The sequence below is a fragment of the Alligator sinensis genome, unplaced genomic scaffold (assembly GCF_000455745.1).
Source record: "Alligator sinensis unplaced genomic scaffold, ASM45574v1 scaffold1051_1, whole genome shotgun sequence".
Classification (NCBI taxonomy): Eukaryota; Metazoa; Chordata; order Crocodylia; family Alligatoridae; genus Alligator; species Alligator sinensis.
Genome location: NW_005842473.1, coordinates 975,868 through 993,432, shown reverse-complemented (window position 1 = coordinate 993,432; position 17,565 = coordinate 975,868). Strand labels below are relative to the sequence as shown.

General features: G+C 44.6%; 1 protein-coding gene across 3 annotated transcripts in view; it reads right to left on the bottom strand.

Moving 5' to 3' along the window:
* Positions 1 to 17,565, bottom strand: part of FAM193A (family with sequence similarity 193 member A) — a 101,993-nt gene that overhangs the window by 54,264 nt on the left and 30,164 nt on the right. For all 3 annotated transcript variants that reach the window (XM_006030899.3, XM_006030900.3, XM_025212580.1), the window contains exons 7-8: positions 12,647 to 12,771; positions 6,983 to 7,127 (exon numbers count right to left, since the gene is read on the bottom strand). In XM_006030899.3, coding sequence (XP_006030961.2) covers positions 6,983 to 7,127; positions 12,647 to 12,771 — 270 coding nt within the window. The remainder of the gene's footprint in view (positions 1 to 6,982; positions 7,128 to 12,646; positions 12,772 to 17,565) is intronic.

Below are 17,565 nucleotides of genomic sequence, written 5' to 3'. Positions count from 1 at the left end.
TGATTCTTCCCCTCTATTCAGCCCTGGTGAGGCCACATCTGGAGTACTGTGTCCAGTTTTGGGCCCTCCACTACAGAAAGGATGTGCACAAACTGGAGAGGGTCCAACAGAGGGCAAAAAAAAAAATGGTGAGGGGGCTGGGGGACATGACTTATGCGGAAAGACTGAGGGAACTGGGCTTATTTAGTCTGGAGAAGAGAAGACTGAGGGGGGGATTTAATAGCTACTTGAAAGGGGTTTCGAAACAGGATGGAGCTGGACTGTTGTCTGTGGTGGCAGATGACAGAACAAGGAGCAATGGTCTCAAGTTGCCGCAAGCAAAGTTTAGGTTAGATATTAGGAAGAATCTTCTCACTAGGAGGGTAATAAAGCACTGGAACAGGCTACCCAGAGAGGTTGTGGAGTCTCCATCTTTGGAGGTTTTCAAGACCTGGCTAGACAAAGCTTTGGCTGGGATGATCTAGGTGTGGATGTTCCTGCTTTGAGCAGGGGGTTGGACTAGATGGCCTCCTGAGATCCCTTCCAGCCTTTTCTATGGTTCTGATTCTAGCCCACCTATGTTTAGGGACCTACTCAATTTTTGCTATTTCAGGCATTGCCCAAGAAATCCACAACACCCCCCCCTAAAAATAAAACTCTCCTAGTAGGAGACAGAAGTCCTCATAGCTGCTGTGTTCTGGCCTCTCACAGACCTGGCAAGTAAGATAGGCAGGTAAACGTGTTATTTTGTGTATCCTGACAGGGCTCAGGCACTAATTAGGCACCATTAAGACTCAAGTAGCAGAAAATAGATGCATCTAGGACTTGACTAGTACAAGCTTAGGAGTCCAAAAGGTTGGGCAGGGTTTTTCTGACTGACATTAGGTGCCTTGGTTAAACATCTAAGCACCAGAAGGGACATCTGTGTTAGGTCTCCCATACGAATTCAGCATTTATTCTTTGTCATTTTCTCTGCCAAACATTCACATCGTTCCTATTGCCATGAAATGTAAGCACCTAAAAATAGTGAAAAAATATGCCTCTACCTTATGTGGGTGTGTTACAACCAATTGGTCACGTTTGTACTACAACACAATGGTTAATGAATGTGGTAGCTTGAGATTATCTAACATGTTTGGTGTTTGAGCAGGATTATCAGATGTCTTTGTTCAGAAACACAGGAGAGTAGGGACAAGCAAAAAGCTTCTCTTCCAACCCTGTACAGGAGGACAAAAGCATTTCATGTAAGTATTAGCTCTAATTTTTCTCCCTGGTGGGAGCAAGCAATGTGAAGAGAGGTTGGATCTTGCACGTTAAGCCTTTAGAAACAAAGGGTAACCCCTGAAAGATGGTGCCTGAGGAAGGTGCAACTTCTCTTCAGTGTTTTCCTGGGCTGTGACTTTGAAGTCAAAAGTGTAAAGAATTTTTCACATGGCAACACAATACTCCAAAATAGAAAAGAATAAAAACAAAAAAGTTTTAAGTGTACCACTGTGGCAGGTTTGGTGCACACACCTTCATCTTCAAGTTACTGAAGCAACAGCATAAAGAGCTACTCCAGAGTCATTACCTTTTAAATAGTTAGGTAGCCTCATTATGCAAGTTATTTGTACCATAATGACTTTAAGTTGTTTTTAGTGCTTCTGTGGGAATTTAATAATTTAAAAAGCAGCCAAGCTTCCAAAATAAATAATCTATTTTAAACAAATAAATGAGGCTCACAAGCAATAATCCCTTTTGAAAACATTTAATATTCTTTATGCTGGCTGCTGATAATGAAACAGACTGAATTTTAAGATGGCCCTACTGACCCCTGAAGTCTTTTAAGAGTGAGGTGGGTGCTGGTTATGTGAGACCTACAGTATTAGTCTTTCCCTGATGAACATTTGCATTCTGGTAACTCACCTTTTCAAGCTTGCACAAAATAGGAATTATTTATCTTTCTGATGGTGCCAGGAACTTGTTCTCTTGTAAGAAGCTGGATAAGCAGTTTTTAAGTGTGAGTTTTCTTCAGGGTTTTGTTGGGTTTTTTTTTAAATAATCATTGTCTGTCCTTAATCTCCTCTTCTTTAAGTGATATTTTTAACTACTTTGAATTTGTCTACCATACAAAGCTGACTCCTCAAATGAAAGTCAGGAAAATCACCTTGCATTTACCAGGAGGTAAGAACATACATACAAGCAGTTACTGTGGATTATCTGGCATGCTATAAATTCACACGTTAATTTAGAGTAACTTGTTTGCTCAGCCATACACAATAGGTAATATCTGTCACTTCCATTTGGGTTTGAAAATAGTGTTCTGTTTAATTCCTGAACAATAAGATAATTTTGTTCTATTTTTTTCTAATGGTACGATCTATTTTATAGGTACTTCAGAGGGACATTTGCCAAAACCTAGCTTTTTTACTGAACTTCTATCCGTTCTCTCAAGTCTTCAAGATGTTTAGGGTTCAAGGTTTAACATTTGCTTATAGAAGATTCTTTTGCCTCCAAGTTCTTCAGGCGATTTTTCTCCAACATAATTCTCCCTTCTTAGCTAAATTTCTTCTACCTCGTCTCATAGAAGAATCCTGGACGCCAAATGAGTAATCCAAACTTTGCTCAGTTATTCCTTGCATACAGGTTCATAACTGCCTCCATGTCTAGATTCTATAAAGATGGTACAGTTTTTGCCTAGCCTCAGCTATCTTGCATAGCTTATTCCTCATCAACAGAAAGTTTTCATTGGTACTAGAGTCCTCTTTCCATTCTGACTGTATGCACAAGTACGCAACTCGCAGTAACTGACCATGCTTTCATAGGCCATGTACAGGTGTAACATTTCTGTCACTCTCCTGGTAGAAGCTACATGTACACACTTATTCTCTCTCATGGGAAACATGCCCCCTCCAGAATAAAAGCTTCCCTGTGTCAACCTGAAAGGCTTCCTTTGCGAGAGAAACTCTTGCAAGAATGAATGCTCGGACACCCCTCATCCAGGAAGGGAGCAGCCCCTTTCAGGAGCTCAGGGAAGCTTTCCCCTGAACAGGTCCCGGCCCTTCCAGCTTTCAACTGCACCCCCGCCAACCAGCTAGGAGGTGGGGACAGTAATTTAAAAGGCTGGTGGGGGGCAGAAAGCAGACTCAGAGAGGCTTTCCCCATCACTGGTTCCTGGCCCTGCTGGCTTTAAATGGAGTTGGAACAATGACTCCACTCCTCAGAAAAGACAGGAGCAACAGGGAGACCCCTGCCAGCTCCCTAGGCCAGGGGCTGCTGCATGTGGAACAGGCAGGGTGTTGCCCTGCTGCTCTTTTGTTCTGCTCTCTTTCTTCTGAGGCTTACCTACTGCAGGTCCTCTAGCACAGCAAGAAGTCACAAGGTTCAGCTGATTCACATTTCTCATTACACAAGCTATGAGACCGGTCCTTCACTCTGCTTCCTAGTCCCTAGAAATCTCCACCAGAAGAAACACGCATCTATTTGAGGCTACAGTTAACTTCCTGTGCTACTAAAACTCATTTCCCCCTTTCTGTACCCCAGCAACTTGCTCCCTTTCCTCATTCCCCATCTCTAACGGGCAAGGAGTCTAGCTCAGCTCTTCATTCTTCACTCACGTCCTCAAGATCAGGACCTCTGGAAGCATGTAGCATCCTGGTTTCACAATTACTATTGTAAGAAGAAAAATCTTGCTTCTGAGGCTCACCTATTGCAAGAAATGGTGTGGTAGAGGTGTCCTCCACCACAGCAAAAATCAGGAGGTTTAGTCGATTCTCATCTCTCATTACACAAGTTACCAGACACCTCTCAAAACCATACTGCATCTTTGTAGCATTTTCTCATACATCTAACAATTTGAGAGTTTGGTCAAAGCCTGCACTCAGACACCGGGTAAATAGTTTACAGAGGATACCCACCTTTTTCCTCCTACTTAAAAAAGAAGTCTGCAAAGCCTTACAGTTTTTCTGTAACTCAGAGGTGCAAGTAAAGGAAACACTACTATTTACATATGTAAAAATAGTTCCCACTTCAACAGTGTGTGTGATGCCTGTAATTTTACTCTAAAAAGCAAAGATGCAGGTCAGACTGTCAGCATTTTTATTCAATTGTTAATACATGAATATTGTAGTCAAATCAAGGATGCAAATTAAAATAAGCTGACTATTGTGAAATAAACTCATTTTAGTACAATTTTTTGTATTTATTATGTTGTACTCTCTAGCCCCCCTGGCATTTTATACTTATTGTGCAGTTAATTAGTTAATTGCACAATAAATTCAGACATGCTGCATGTACAAAGTAATTTAAAACTGTATTAAAATGTTAAAAATTATGGTTATTTATATGGCTTTGCAGGGGTTCAAGACAACATAGGACCCTGCTCATGGAAGCTCCATGGGAACATGGTTGGTATACACTGTTACAATCCAAAACATGCAGCTAGCCACGGAGCCTATATCAGTCACATAAAAATGACAAACCAGCCACAAAAACACTGCCACCAAAAAAATTAGAACACGTTTTTGCCAGTTTCCATCAAGCTTTAAATTTGTAGGTGTGACATGTCACATACTGGGTGATAGGTGTCTGGGGGGCAGCAGGGGAAACAGTGCATCTTGTGATGCCAGATGATCCAGCAAAGACCTATCTGCTGATGTTGATAATCAGCTGGCTGTTGGCACTAGCATGGGGCTGAGGGCAGGATCAGGACTGGGACAGTCCTGGTCTGGGTGCCAAAATGGGCTGCAATGGGAGCAGGTTGCAAAGGTTCTCCAGCAGAGGGAGCCAAAGGGCTCCCCCTAATGGGAACCAGGCAACCCAAAAGCTCAGCAGCCTTTCGTAGATAAAGAAAGTTAGGGTGGGAAGGTACCTCAGGAGGTCATCTAGTCCAACCCCTGCTCAGAGCAGGACCATCCCCAACTAGATCATCGCAGCCAAAGCTTTGTGTAGCTGGCTCTTTAAAACCTCCAAGGATAGAGACTCCACCGCCTCTCTGGGTAACCTGTTCCAGTGTTTTACTACCCTCCTAGTGAGAAAGTTTTCCCTAATATCTAACCTAAACTTCCCTTGTGCAACTTGAGACCACTGCTTCTTGTTCTGTGTTCTGTCACCACTGAGGACAGTCTACCTCCATCCTCTTTCAAAACCGCCTTCAAGTAGTTGAATGCTGCTATTAAATCCCCACTCAGTCTTCTCTTCTTCAGATTAAATAAGCACAGTTCCCTCAGCCTCTCCTCACAAGTCATGTCCCCTAGCCCCCTCACCACTTTGTTGCCTTCTGCTGGACCCTCTCGAGTTTGTCCACATCCTTTCTGTAGTGGGGGGCCCAAAACTGAACACAGTACTGCAGATGCAGCCTCACCAGTGCTAAATCGAAGGGAATAATCACCTCCCTTGATCTGCTGGCAACACACCTACCAATGCAGTCCAGTATGCCATTAGCCTTCTTTGCAACAAGGAGACACTGCTGGCTCATATTTAGGCTATTGTCCACGGTAACCCCGAGGTCCTTTTCTGTTCCAGCCTATGTGAAGGTCTTTGAACTTGTTCTTATTGAGCCTGATGAGGTTTTTTGGTCCAATCCTCCAATCTGTCTAGGTTTCTCTGAATTCTAACCCTACCCAGCCTCCAGTGCATCTACCGCTCCCCCCAGCTTGGTGTCATCTGCAAACTTGTTGAGGCTGCACTCTATGCCATCTTCCAGGTTGTTGATGAAGATACTGAACAAAACCAGCCCCAGGACCAACCCTTGGGGCACTCCACTTGATGATGGCTGCCAACTAGACATCGAGCTATTGACTACTACCTTCTGAGCCCGATGATCCAGCCAGTTTTCTATCCACTTTACAGTTCATTCATCAAACCCATACTTCCTTAGCTTGCCTGTGTGAATTTTGTGGGAGACCGTATCAAAAGCCTTGCTCAAGTCAAGGTACACCATGCGGGGGGAGTCAGGGCGGGGAACATTAAAATGCCAGGTTACAGGAAGCCAGACCTAATATGCAGTTTTTAGACCCTGGGACGGGAGAAGAGACTCAAGATCTCAGGAGTTTTAAAAACCCTGAATGCAGCTGGGCTGTCCCAGGGCCATGGAGGGGCCAGGTCAACTGACTGTTGGCCCCAACCCCAAAAAGCTTAGGGTGTTGACTGAATGCAGGACTGATGGGGGCCAGATGAATCAATCAGACCTAGTCCCAAGTAGCCTGGGGTCTCAAACCCAAACTGGGACTATAGGGGCCAAACCCGCTCCAGACATCTCCAGGTCTGCAACCTGCTAGGGACTGGGGACAACCTTGGGTCCAGAAGAGAGTCACTCCCTACCCAAATCTGCAAGATCAGGCCAGTTCTATAGCAGAACAATTAGGATTGGAGAAATTTTAAGTTCCATCCCCTGAATGTCTGGCATGGCAGAAGACACAATGTTTGGGATGCAGCATAAAATTCCTATGAGCCCAATCTTTCCATTACTTTAACATCTGCCAGGGACCCTACTTTCTTATAGAAAAGGATAATATAGCACATTTATCCTTAGGATAAATCTTAGATAAATAAATTTATCTAGGATTTATTATACTATACTACTATGTATACTAATACAAAAATCTGACAGCAAAAATTCTTTTTAGCTTCAAGGCTTTCCTTAGAATCGTGTACCAGCCATGAATACACATATTCAGTATAATTTCTTGTAGTGTGCTGCATGGGATTACATTACTTGTTATCAAAGCACTTACTGGGAATACTCATAGATCATAGCATACATGAAATGTGTTGATTAAATTTTTAACAAAACATGTTTGGTAAAAAAAAATCTGTCATATAAAAATCATTACTACAACACACTTATCTTGAGTAAGTTTTAGTGAAATTCAGATTAAATAAGTTTCACCGGATCCCTCAATTTTACATTCCCTGAATAATAATTAGGATTTCTGGACTACATAGATGAGAAAGTATATGCAACATGCACCTTTTATGTTTTACATTTACTATAATGTCAAGTAATTATTTACACAGTCCTTACCTGTTCATCTACATAATCATCTATTCTTTTCTGGCATTCAAGCCATGCTTCAGCAACTTGACCCATCTCCTGTTCCAACTGATGATACCTTTGTAGCAAGGTACTATACATATCTTCACTACAGGAATCGCGTGTTGTTCCAAGCCTAAAAATTGTAGTTAGAATATTAAATAGAGGTATTCACCTAAAAGTCAAAATAATTTAACTCTATACTAATTAAACATAACACCATTTAAAAATATTATTTTTAAGTCTTATAAAACATAACTAGTTTATGACACAGAAGCCAACTAGCACCTGACAACTGAATTTCCTCTACTTTAAGCAAAAATATCTAATGACTACTTGCTAAATGTCTGGAAACCAAGAGTACCAAGTATATAAACATTTCCACAGCAAATTGGGGTAAACAGAGTCAATCCATTCACAAAATTTTACAGCTTGATATACTTATCTCCCTGAACTATACATACCTTAGATTGAGATGACTAAAAATAATTGGCTAGCCAATATAAAACCACATCTAGTTAAGTGTTAATCAGCACCACTAGTGATTAAGAATAGCATGGAAAGTGTTAAGGAACCAGGCCACTACAGACAGTAACTTGGTTGCACTAAGCAACTAAATACTTTATTGACAGAGGCAATAATTACTCTGATTTTGTTCATACAGTGCCCTCTCTCCCTTGGAGAGGAAATTACAGGAGTCAATCACAGGCCTTTCTTTTCCCTTGCTATGGAATCAGCAGTTGAATTCTAATAAATTTCACTTAAACCTGACAGATCTCAGCACCCTCAGTCTACCAAGTGAACATGATAAACCTTGACCTTAAAGAGACAGCCTAAAAGGTGACATGATACATTTCTGAAAGACACTTTATTGTAAATATTTTTCATTTAATCCAAACATTAACACCAAACCTCACTGCAACCATGCCACTCAGTTCAGTATTAGCTTTCTTTTACCAATGACTAAACACTCAGACAAAGGCTAAAGAGACTTGTCCAAAGCTTCAAAGTTGTTACAATTAGCATCAACATTCAATCGTTGACTCCTTGGGTAAAGTACAGGTCCCAAAGAAATCCAGTGGCAGCTTTAAGATCAACTTTCATACGACTGGGATTGTACTAGTGTTCCAACATCTATGTAACTATGCTTGCCATCTGGCAACAGCAATAAGTCAATCCTCAGATGTCATGGCAAAGAAAAAGCCCCAAATCAGAGAATCATAAATCCTAGAGAAGTGGGGTTGGAAGGGACCTCCAGAGATCATTTAGTTCAATCTTCTGCCTGAGGCAGGATCATCCCTATCCAAGCTTAGGTGAATAGCAAACAGATATTGCTAAGCATTAAATCAAAGGCCACCAGAGGGTTACCAATTATCTTAATTTTTCTTTATAGAAACCTCAGCCACAACCTTTCTAATGAGGTCATTTCTACCTGCCATGAACACAGAGAAATACATCAGGCAACATGCAAAACATGTCAAGAAGAGACCAACTCCATGTATAATTTTAAGAAAGGATTTCCCATAATTTCAGGCATTGCCAATTCTTGTGATTTTTATTTTGAGACCTACAGTATATACTGTTCTATTTATTTTAACAAATCTCCTGGTCCCAAGAACCTCATTTTTCATACACAAAAGTATAGCAAGGTCAGAACCCCCATGACAGAGAAGAAAAAAAAAAAAACACTATGAAAAAGTGGCCCTAGCATACCCAAAAAGGCTCAGTGGGCTGTGGGGTGTAGGACAGGAAGGGGTAGAATGCAGAAAGCAAGAAATCTTACTGTTAGAAAAAAGTCACTCTTTTGAAGCTCGAGTTTGAAATTTTAGAAGGTTTTGGATTAGCAATATTGCAGCATTTATGTCTTACCCTGTACCAAAATGGGAATGGTAAACAGCAGCAATACCTAGCATATTTAAACCAAATACTTTTGCTCTAATGCATACATGCAGCAAGCTACTACAAAATATTTTCATCTTATTACCTGTCCTGGATGCTATATACCTGAAAATACTCCTGATATATTTTGGTTACAATGCATCCTCTGTGTTGTCAAATATCTAAACAGAATTGACTTACCTTACAGTAACTGGAGTTCTCTGAGATACCTTTGCCCACATGGATCCTACTGTTGGTTTTTGCACCTCATGCATAAGGCCAGGAATCTTTTAGCAAGAAATCTCCATTGGGGCTGCGCACACAACCTGAACACTGCTGTACCTTGCACAGCGAAGTCCCAAATCCCACTCATTTCCTTCACTAAAAGAAATCCAGGGAAGGACTCCATCACCTTGGAAGGAAGGCTGGTCATGGGATCTGTGTGGACAAAGGCATCTTGTAGAACCCTCAGTCACTGTAAGCTACTGCAACCAGTAGTTGCCATTTAAGGAGGTGGGCAATTAGATTTCCTAATCATATGATGACTGTAAAATAGCCCTGCCAAGCTGATCTAGAAGTTGTTTAAAATCAAATAGTGCTTTCTAAATATACAGAATACATTTAAAGCTGCTCTACTGACCGTGCAAATATCAACCTTTCTTAAACAGCCACAGGTGTTGACCAGGTCCTCCTGGAAAGAGATCTAACTCAAAGGGATTTTAGTTTATTCAGAAAGTTCTCTAAAAAGAGGAAATCTTTGAGAGGAGATAACCTGGCCCTTAATCTTATTGCCAAAATGCCATGAGTCTAGATGATTTAATGCATTTCATTTTGAAAAGAAAAAAAAAGGAAAAGCCATAGGAACATCTAACATGGAGTTTCATCTTTACAAGAAAAACAGGAGGTAGACATATTAACTGGTGCTTATGAAAATTAATTCTCTGTAACAATTCTGCACAAGGATTGAGTATTACTGCTTTCATGGAGTTTTACTGAACTGTTAGGTGACCTAGTCACCCAAACTTGAATTTCTCACACCCTACAGACTGAAGTGTTGGCTGGTACAAATTCTCTTAACAGAAAGTGAAAGAATGAACATGATACCACTTAGGTGAAATGGAAGGGCCTTCAAAGATAGAGTATTACACTGAAATCTCAGTTAGGAGATGGTTTCTAAAAATAGTGGAAATGCATCCACCAGGTTTTGTATAAGATATAGAAGCTGCATAGGGAGGGAAATTAAATTAAGGAGGGGGGAAATCAGATGACCACCCAAAGATACATGATATGGAACAGACAAATGGGACTTTTCTATAGGTTACTGAATGTCTAGTGTATTTAAAAAAAAAAAAACTAATTCAAGATTAGTTAGAGTCCAGAAGTTGAATACGATTCTGTATACATCAAGAGGAACATTTTTACTTTGCTTGACATACCCTTCTGATTCCTTTCCGTTTAGAAATTAAACAGATTATAGTCCTCAAAAGGCAACTCTTCAATACTGGTGTGAATTTATTTTTGAATTTGTGATGATTGTAACCAAGTCATTCATTCAGCAGTACTCAGGCCTTTGCTGTCACTCGCTTTCTAAAAGTCACTGCTCTTAGTCTCTGGTCTCTCAAGAATGTTTCTCAATAGCAAAGGAACTTTATTCCATTGCCCAGGATTGTAATTAGCCAATAAAGCCTGGCTACATTAATTCACAAATTAGCATTAGAATAAGATAAATCTCCTGAGGAGATGTGTAGTTGGTGCTCCTTACCTAGGCTATGGATCTAGAATTTATTTACCAAATATCTAGATACCAGGTAAGTAAAGAGGAGTTCTCAAACTCCTTAGAAGGAATTCAGCAACTGCAGTATGCCTTCTGAGATCGGCAAGGATCTGTTACACCCATTCCAGATGATTTATTATGAATATATAGCATATTTAAAGGACTCTTTTGTTCAGCTTTTAGGGCGATTCAAGACATCCACCATTCTTCAAGAACATCCTGAGATCAAGCACAGAAGATACACCACTGGCAGCTGACAGGACTAACGACACAGCTAGAGGACCACGCTGGTCATCCTCTTTGTTAAGGTATTCCTGTTCTTCAGACTATAGTAGTTCCCAATGAAAATACTGAGATTACCTTATTTTATGCATTTTACTAAGCAATCTTATTCTGTTACTTTGAGATGTAGAATAAGAAGAAGAATTGGAAAAGGCATGGGACCAAGTCCACATCCCTTAAGGGAAGATCATCTAGTTCTACTGAAGGGGATCCATGGACCAATACCTGTGCTGAATTTAACTCATTCACAGACACTCCTCTGAAAAATCACCCTGCCTGAGAACAGAAACATGCTAAGAGAAAGCCTCCTAAGATCACACACAGAAAAGGATGAAGATGAGTACAGCAACCATTAGATCCCACTGGATTTAATCTAGTAGGGCATACAGGCAATAAAATTTTGAGGATGGCTTGTTAAAGGTTAATCTTGCTAATACTTCTTCTCTAGAAAATACTGGCTAGGGACAGAAGTTACACACAAACCGGTTTAAGTGATCAGAAACTGGTTTACACCTGTAACTGAACAGACATTCAGTTCACATAAACCAGTTTCAAAATAGCCAAAACTGGTTTATGATAAACCTGGTTGAATAGTATCAGATGCAGTAACTGATTTGGGTCAAACTGGTTCATGAGACTGACTTCTGTCCCAGCCCCCTTCCCAGTTCAAGGTAAACCAGAGTCCCGCAGTATCCCAGCATGCTTTCCACCCCTGGGCTGGGCTGGGCTGTCTGCACCAGCAGAAAAGAGTTGTGGAAAGAGGCAGAGACAGCCCCCTCCCCCCTAGGCAAACCCTGGCTGGGGTCTGGGGCCAGGGAGGGAGGTTAAACCCCGTCCATTTCCCCCAGTACAGAGCTGCCCTGCTGCTAAACTTACTGAAAAGTTACTGCTGGCTGCAACTGTGGACTACAAGTCCCAGAAGCACCTGGAAGCAGGAAGAGGAAGTGATGAACAACCCTGCAGAATCCTGCTGCTGTGATTGTGGACTGCAAATCCCAGAGACCTCAGGGGCAGCAGGAAGAGGAAGTGAACACACAGCCCATGCTGCCTACATGTCAGAGAGCTGTGCTCTGGCACCCCCCGCCTTCTGGTTGGAGCCATTGCAGGCATGTGGCTGCATTTCCTGAACGAAAACTAAACGTGTGTCCAGTTATTTCTCAGTTTAATCTGTCCAGTATAGACCAACCTGCAAAGACTGAATTGATACAGCCTCGGGCTTTTTGACTGTCTGTACTTAGCCACTGTGAAGTTATGGATCCACACTTGGTGGCACGTACTAGCCTCCTGAGGCACCTTTTCCAGGGTTGGGCTTCGATTTTTAAAAATTGTGTTTTTCAGCAAACCTACAGCAGTAGCTGCCATGGCTGTATATTACAAGCATATGTAAATAAATTTTAATTTTCTTGTATAAGTTAATGCAATACTTTCACCGTACCTCATCTTAAACCATTTTGCAAGGAATGAGAAATATTTCAATGATTATTTGCTTGCATTAAAAGGTGAGAAGATGGGGCAAAATCTAATCCTCCAAAAAGTCTCCACTTAGTTGCAAACACCGGTTTTATGGGGTTTTTTGCCCTCAATTTAAAGGACTAGTGGAAAGTGTGAATGAAAATGAATAAATATAGGAAAAATAAGTTTCTGATCTCTCAAAGAATATCAAATACCATTTATACCATTAATCTACGTACGTACACACACATTTTAAAATGACTTTTTACCTTAGCTGTGACACCAGTGTTGGCAAGCTGTTCTGCAGAAGTGGCTCAGAAAATACCAGATTTTCAAACAGATGTTTATTGTGCAATTCCCATGTCACCTGAAATTTCTTCAAATGTTCATTTTCCTAAAGAAAAAAATATTCAAAGTAAACTAGACTTAAAGAACATACAAAATAATTGTTGCAAAGCTAGAACAGAACTTAGCTAGTTCCCGTTAAACTCTCTAACCTACATGATGGATTATCCAGCTCATCTCAACTAGTCTAAAACTACTGATCATAAAAATAAAAAAAATCCACTAAACTGTGAACCCACAGTTTTAAATTACTTCTGAAAAGAACTGAAGCTTTCTTAACACCTATGGATGGAGTATTTAGAAAGTCTTTCCAGATTTACAGTTCAGCTTCTCTCCCAGCAGATGCACATTTTATTGTTACAACCAGACTGTTCCAGGGTTTTCAGACAGAGCAACTGCTCTGTGTCTCCTGTCCAACATTAAGCTTCACTTTATCTTGTCTAGCATGGGGGGACTGGACACATTCCTTAGAGTAAGCCCTGCTCTTACTCAAATTCTGATGTAAAATTACTGTAGGAGTTATCTTCTGCAAGTATGGCTGCTTCAAAAAAGAATTTCCAAGCAGTCAAGAATCAACTTACCCCTCTTCTCTCTAGAACGGTGCTCAACCCCTACCTGCAGGTCAGGTCTGGCCCACAGAGCCACGTTATCCAGCCCATGGGGCTCCCCATGGGTCTGAAAATTTGGAGGCAGAGGAGCAATGGAAGCAACTGCCACTCCCCTGCTGCCAAATTTCTGGACCCATGGGGAGCCCCATGGACTAGATAACATGGCCCTGCGCACTACATCAGACACAGATGGCAGAGAGCCCAATCCTGTCATGCTGGCCAGAGGCAGAGCGTGACCCGATCTGGCTTGCAGACTATCCCCTTGCCATTCATCTGGCCTGTAGCACCAAAAGGTAGAGCACCACTGCTCTAGAAAACTGAATGTACATTTTGGTGTCTGCTTCAATATCATCTACAGTTATGATAGTGACATTTTATGATTAGGTAGCAGACCAGAGTGAGCAGGACTTCATGACCCTCAAGTCAGAACATTTGTCATGCAGAAAATACTTATGTTCATCTTCTGTCTGATTCTACACTCCGTAAAACTGAAGTAAGTTAGCCAGTCAGAACTGTCATGTTATATGGTTATTTTTTTCTTTTTTAAAAAGAAGGGTACATACTTATAGATTTTTATAAAAAATATAAATTATACTGCAATCCACTGGTTTTACAATCAAAGCCACTTTCAAAATACCAAACTAACCCCTTTTCCAAAAGCAAAGCACTAATGTAGGGTTCTAGTCCCCCCATGGAAATTCCAGTGCCCTGCCATCATCCTTTACTAAACTACTACATTAGGATATGAAAAAGCAAAATTGAGTCCTATGCCCTTGCTGCACAGCACTTAACCTGCAAATGTGCCTGCAAATACAGTTAAGCTCCCTGCTTGCAAACTTACTGAGGGCTAACACTTAGAGTGGGTCCCACCAGAGGCAGCCTCCATCAGAAAGTATAGCTTGCAAGGGGCCTTGTCACAAACTCACTTCCCAGGGACTCCTAGGCTATGGACAGAAGTTACACAAACTAATTTAAATGATCAGAAACTGGTTCAAACTTGTAACAGAAGTTCAGTGCATATAAACCACTTCCAAAATGGCCAGAACTGGTTTAAGATAGTACATTCAGCCAGGTTTATCAGACTTAACTGATTTAGGTCAAACTGGTTTATGGAACTTCTGACCCAGACCCCTTCCTGGGTTCAAGTTATATCAGTCCCCCCGGCATGCTTTCCAGCCCTGCGCTGGGCTGGGCTGTCTGCTCCAGCACAGAAGTGTTGGCCCTGCCCCTCTGCTCCCCAGCCAGACCACTACTGCTGCTCAGGCTGGTTGAGAAGGGGGTGGGAGTGGGAAACCCCGCCCCGGACCACAGCTGGGGTCTGCCTGGCAGGGATAGAGCAGCCCCCCCCCCCCAGGCTCCCCCCCCCCCCCCCATTCACTGCTGGAGCAGGGGGGTGGCCAGACCCCTGGCCAAGCCAGCAGAATGAGGCAGGGGGGCTTTAAGTTCCCTCCTTCACCTGCACAGGACCCCCACTGGGGTCTGCCTGACAGGAGAGGGGCAACTCCTGCCTAGCTTTTCCCCCACTCTCACCACTCGAGAGCTGGGAGCAGGGGCGTGGCCAAACTCTGGCCAGGGCAGGCTGAGGCAGAGGGAGGACCCCAGCTGGGGTTTGCCTGGGGGTAGGGGGCTGCCCCTGCCAGGCTTTTATACCCCCTTCCATCCTGTGCCCCACTTGAGCCCTCTGAGCAGACAGAGAAGGAGGGAGTCTTCAACACCCCATCCCTGGCAGCACAGGACCCCAGCCTATGGGGGGAGAGCGGGGCAGGGTAACCCTTGCCAGGCCCCCATACCCTCATGAGAGGCGGTGTGGCCATGCCCTGGCCCAGGGCTCACAAGCTGAGGCAGGGAGGGAGGGGGGCTCCAAACCCCAGCTAGAGTTTGACTGGGGGGGCAGTTCTGGCCAGGTCTTTGCCCCATCTATCCCCTCGCTCCAGTAGAGGCAGGGGGTGTGGCCATACCCCAGCCCGGGGCTGGCAGGCTGAGGCGTGGGGCCACACAACACCCCAGCCAGGGACTGCCACACTTCTGGCCCCCACTCCTGGCCTGAGTGGGGGGAAGAGGGCAGCCCCTGCCATGGTTTCCTCCATCTCTCCTCGCTGGAGCAGAGTGCGGAGCGTGCCCATGCCCTACCAAGGCAGGAAGGGAGGGAGGGGGTTTAAGCCCCTTTCCTGGCCTGCATGGGACCTCAGCAGGCATCTGCCTGGGCAGGGGAGGGGGAACAGCCCCTGCCAGGCTTCTGCCCCCCCAATCCTCGCTCAAGGGAGAAGGGAAAAAAAACCCCTGCCAAGATTTTGCCCTCCCTCCTCCCACCTCCCAGGCAGACCTGGCTGGGACCCCATATAGGCACGGTAGGGGGTTTAAACCCCATTTTCCCCACTCCCCCAGTGTGCCCGCCTGGGGCTGGGATGTGGCCATATGCCTGTTCTCCACTTAAGCATGGAAGGGGCACAAACTTGGCAGGGGCTGGCCCCCAGCCCCCTTGAGCGTGAACCAGGAAAGGGACAGGAGCCTGAGAGGGGCTTCCACCCCCACCCACTGTCAGACCCTGGCTGGTGTCCCATGCAGGGCAGGATGCAAGCCCTGCTTTAGCATGCAAGCCCTGGGCAGGGCAGGACCATGGCCCACACTCTCCACTTGAGCCAGGGAGGGGATGGAAGCCTGGCAGGGGCTTCCCCACTCAGATCTGGACTAGGGTCTTATGTAGAGGTGGTGGGAAATAAACCCTTCCCCCCCTCAGCCTGCCAGGCTGGGATGGGATGTGGCCACAGACCTCGCTCAGAGAACATTGGAAACAAAACCATGGTGGGAGCTGCACCCCCCACCACCTTCAGGTAGGCAGTGGGCACAGAAGCTTGGCAGGGGCTGTCCCCTCCCAGGCAGACCTACGCTGGGGTCCTGCATGGCCGGGGGGGTGGGGGGGGGTGTTAAACCCCTGTCCTCCTCCTCAGCCCACTGGCCTGGGCTGTGGCCATGCCCCCTACTCACCACTGGAGTGGGCAGCAAGGGGGGGCAAAAGCCTGGCAGGGACTGCTCCCCCAGAAGGTAGTAGGTGGGTTGAAGCCTGGAAGGGGCTGCCCCACCCCCTATTATTGGCAGACCCCAGCTGAGGTCTCCTGTGGGCCAGGGATGCAGTATAAACCCCCTCCTCCCTCTCAGCATGGTGGCCCAGGCCGGAAGCAGGGGATGGAGGCAGGGGAAGGGGAGGTAAGTCTGGCAGGGGCACACCACCCCCCACCCAGAGCCAGCCCCAGGCTGGGATCCCATGTGAGGAGGATTTAGGGCCCCCCTCCCCCGGGCCTCAGCTGCTGGCTCTACTTTGGGGCCTGGCCATGCTCCCTTCACTGGAGCAGGGGGAGGGGAAAAGCCTTGGAGCTTCCTCCCTTCCCTTTGGCAGTGGTTGGCAAGCAGGCTCTAACACCCCACAGCTTCTGGCCTGATCCACTGCAGGCATGTGGCTGCATTTCCCAAACTGAAGGTGAATTCTGTTCACTTGCTTCTCAGTTCAAGCTATCCCATTTAGACTAACCCGCAAAGACTGAATTGATTCAGCCTCTGACTTTTTAAACGTCTGCACTTGGCCCTAGGGCTCTGAGCTTCTCCCTGTGCTGCCACTGCTGCCAGGGCAGGCCGCTCTCACAAATCCATTTTCAGGAAGCCCCCAGGACCCCTACTTTCTCCCCCCTGCCTCAAGGAACAGACTGAGGTTTCCTCAAGACAGCTCTCTCTTGGCACCTCTGTTCCTCTGCCCTTACACCAGACCTTGTGGCTGCAGCGAGGGATCTCTGTTGGACCCAAAAAGCCCCCACTTCAGGGCTATGGAAGAAATGATAGGTGCCCACCCTCCATGGAGAAAGTCAGCCTGGAATATCACTCATGTAGAAATCACTTCTTCCACCAGCCATGAGCAAGACAAACCTCAAAAGGATTTATTATATAGCATGGAAGATTGATACAAACAAAGCAGATTACAGGCTTGGAGCCAGAAACAAGCACAGATTCTCACCCTCTCACTTGGTTATCCCAGGCCACCCATGGAAGTCCTTGTCAGTTGTAGAGACTGGCCTTCCTGACAACTCTGCTAGTCCTGGTAAACTGGGGTCAGTGAACCCCTAACCCAAGGTTCAAAGATGAATATACTAGTGTGAATAAACTCTACAAAGCCTCCAAGGCCAGCCCCTTCGTTAACCATATTCTAAGGCCCAAGAGTCAGGAGAACCCTTCAGAACGTTGTTTCT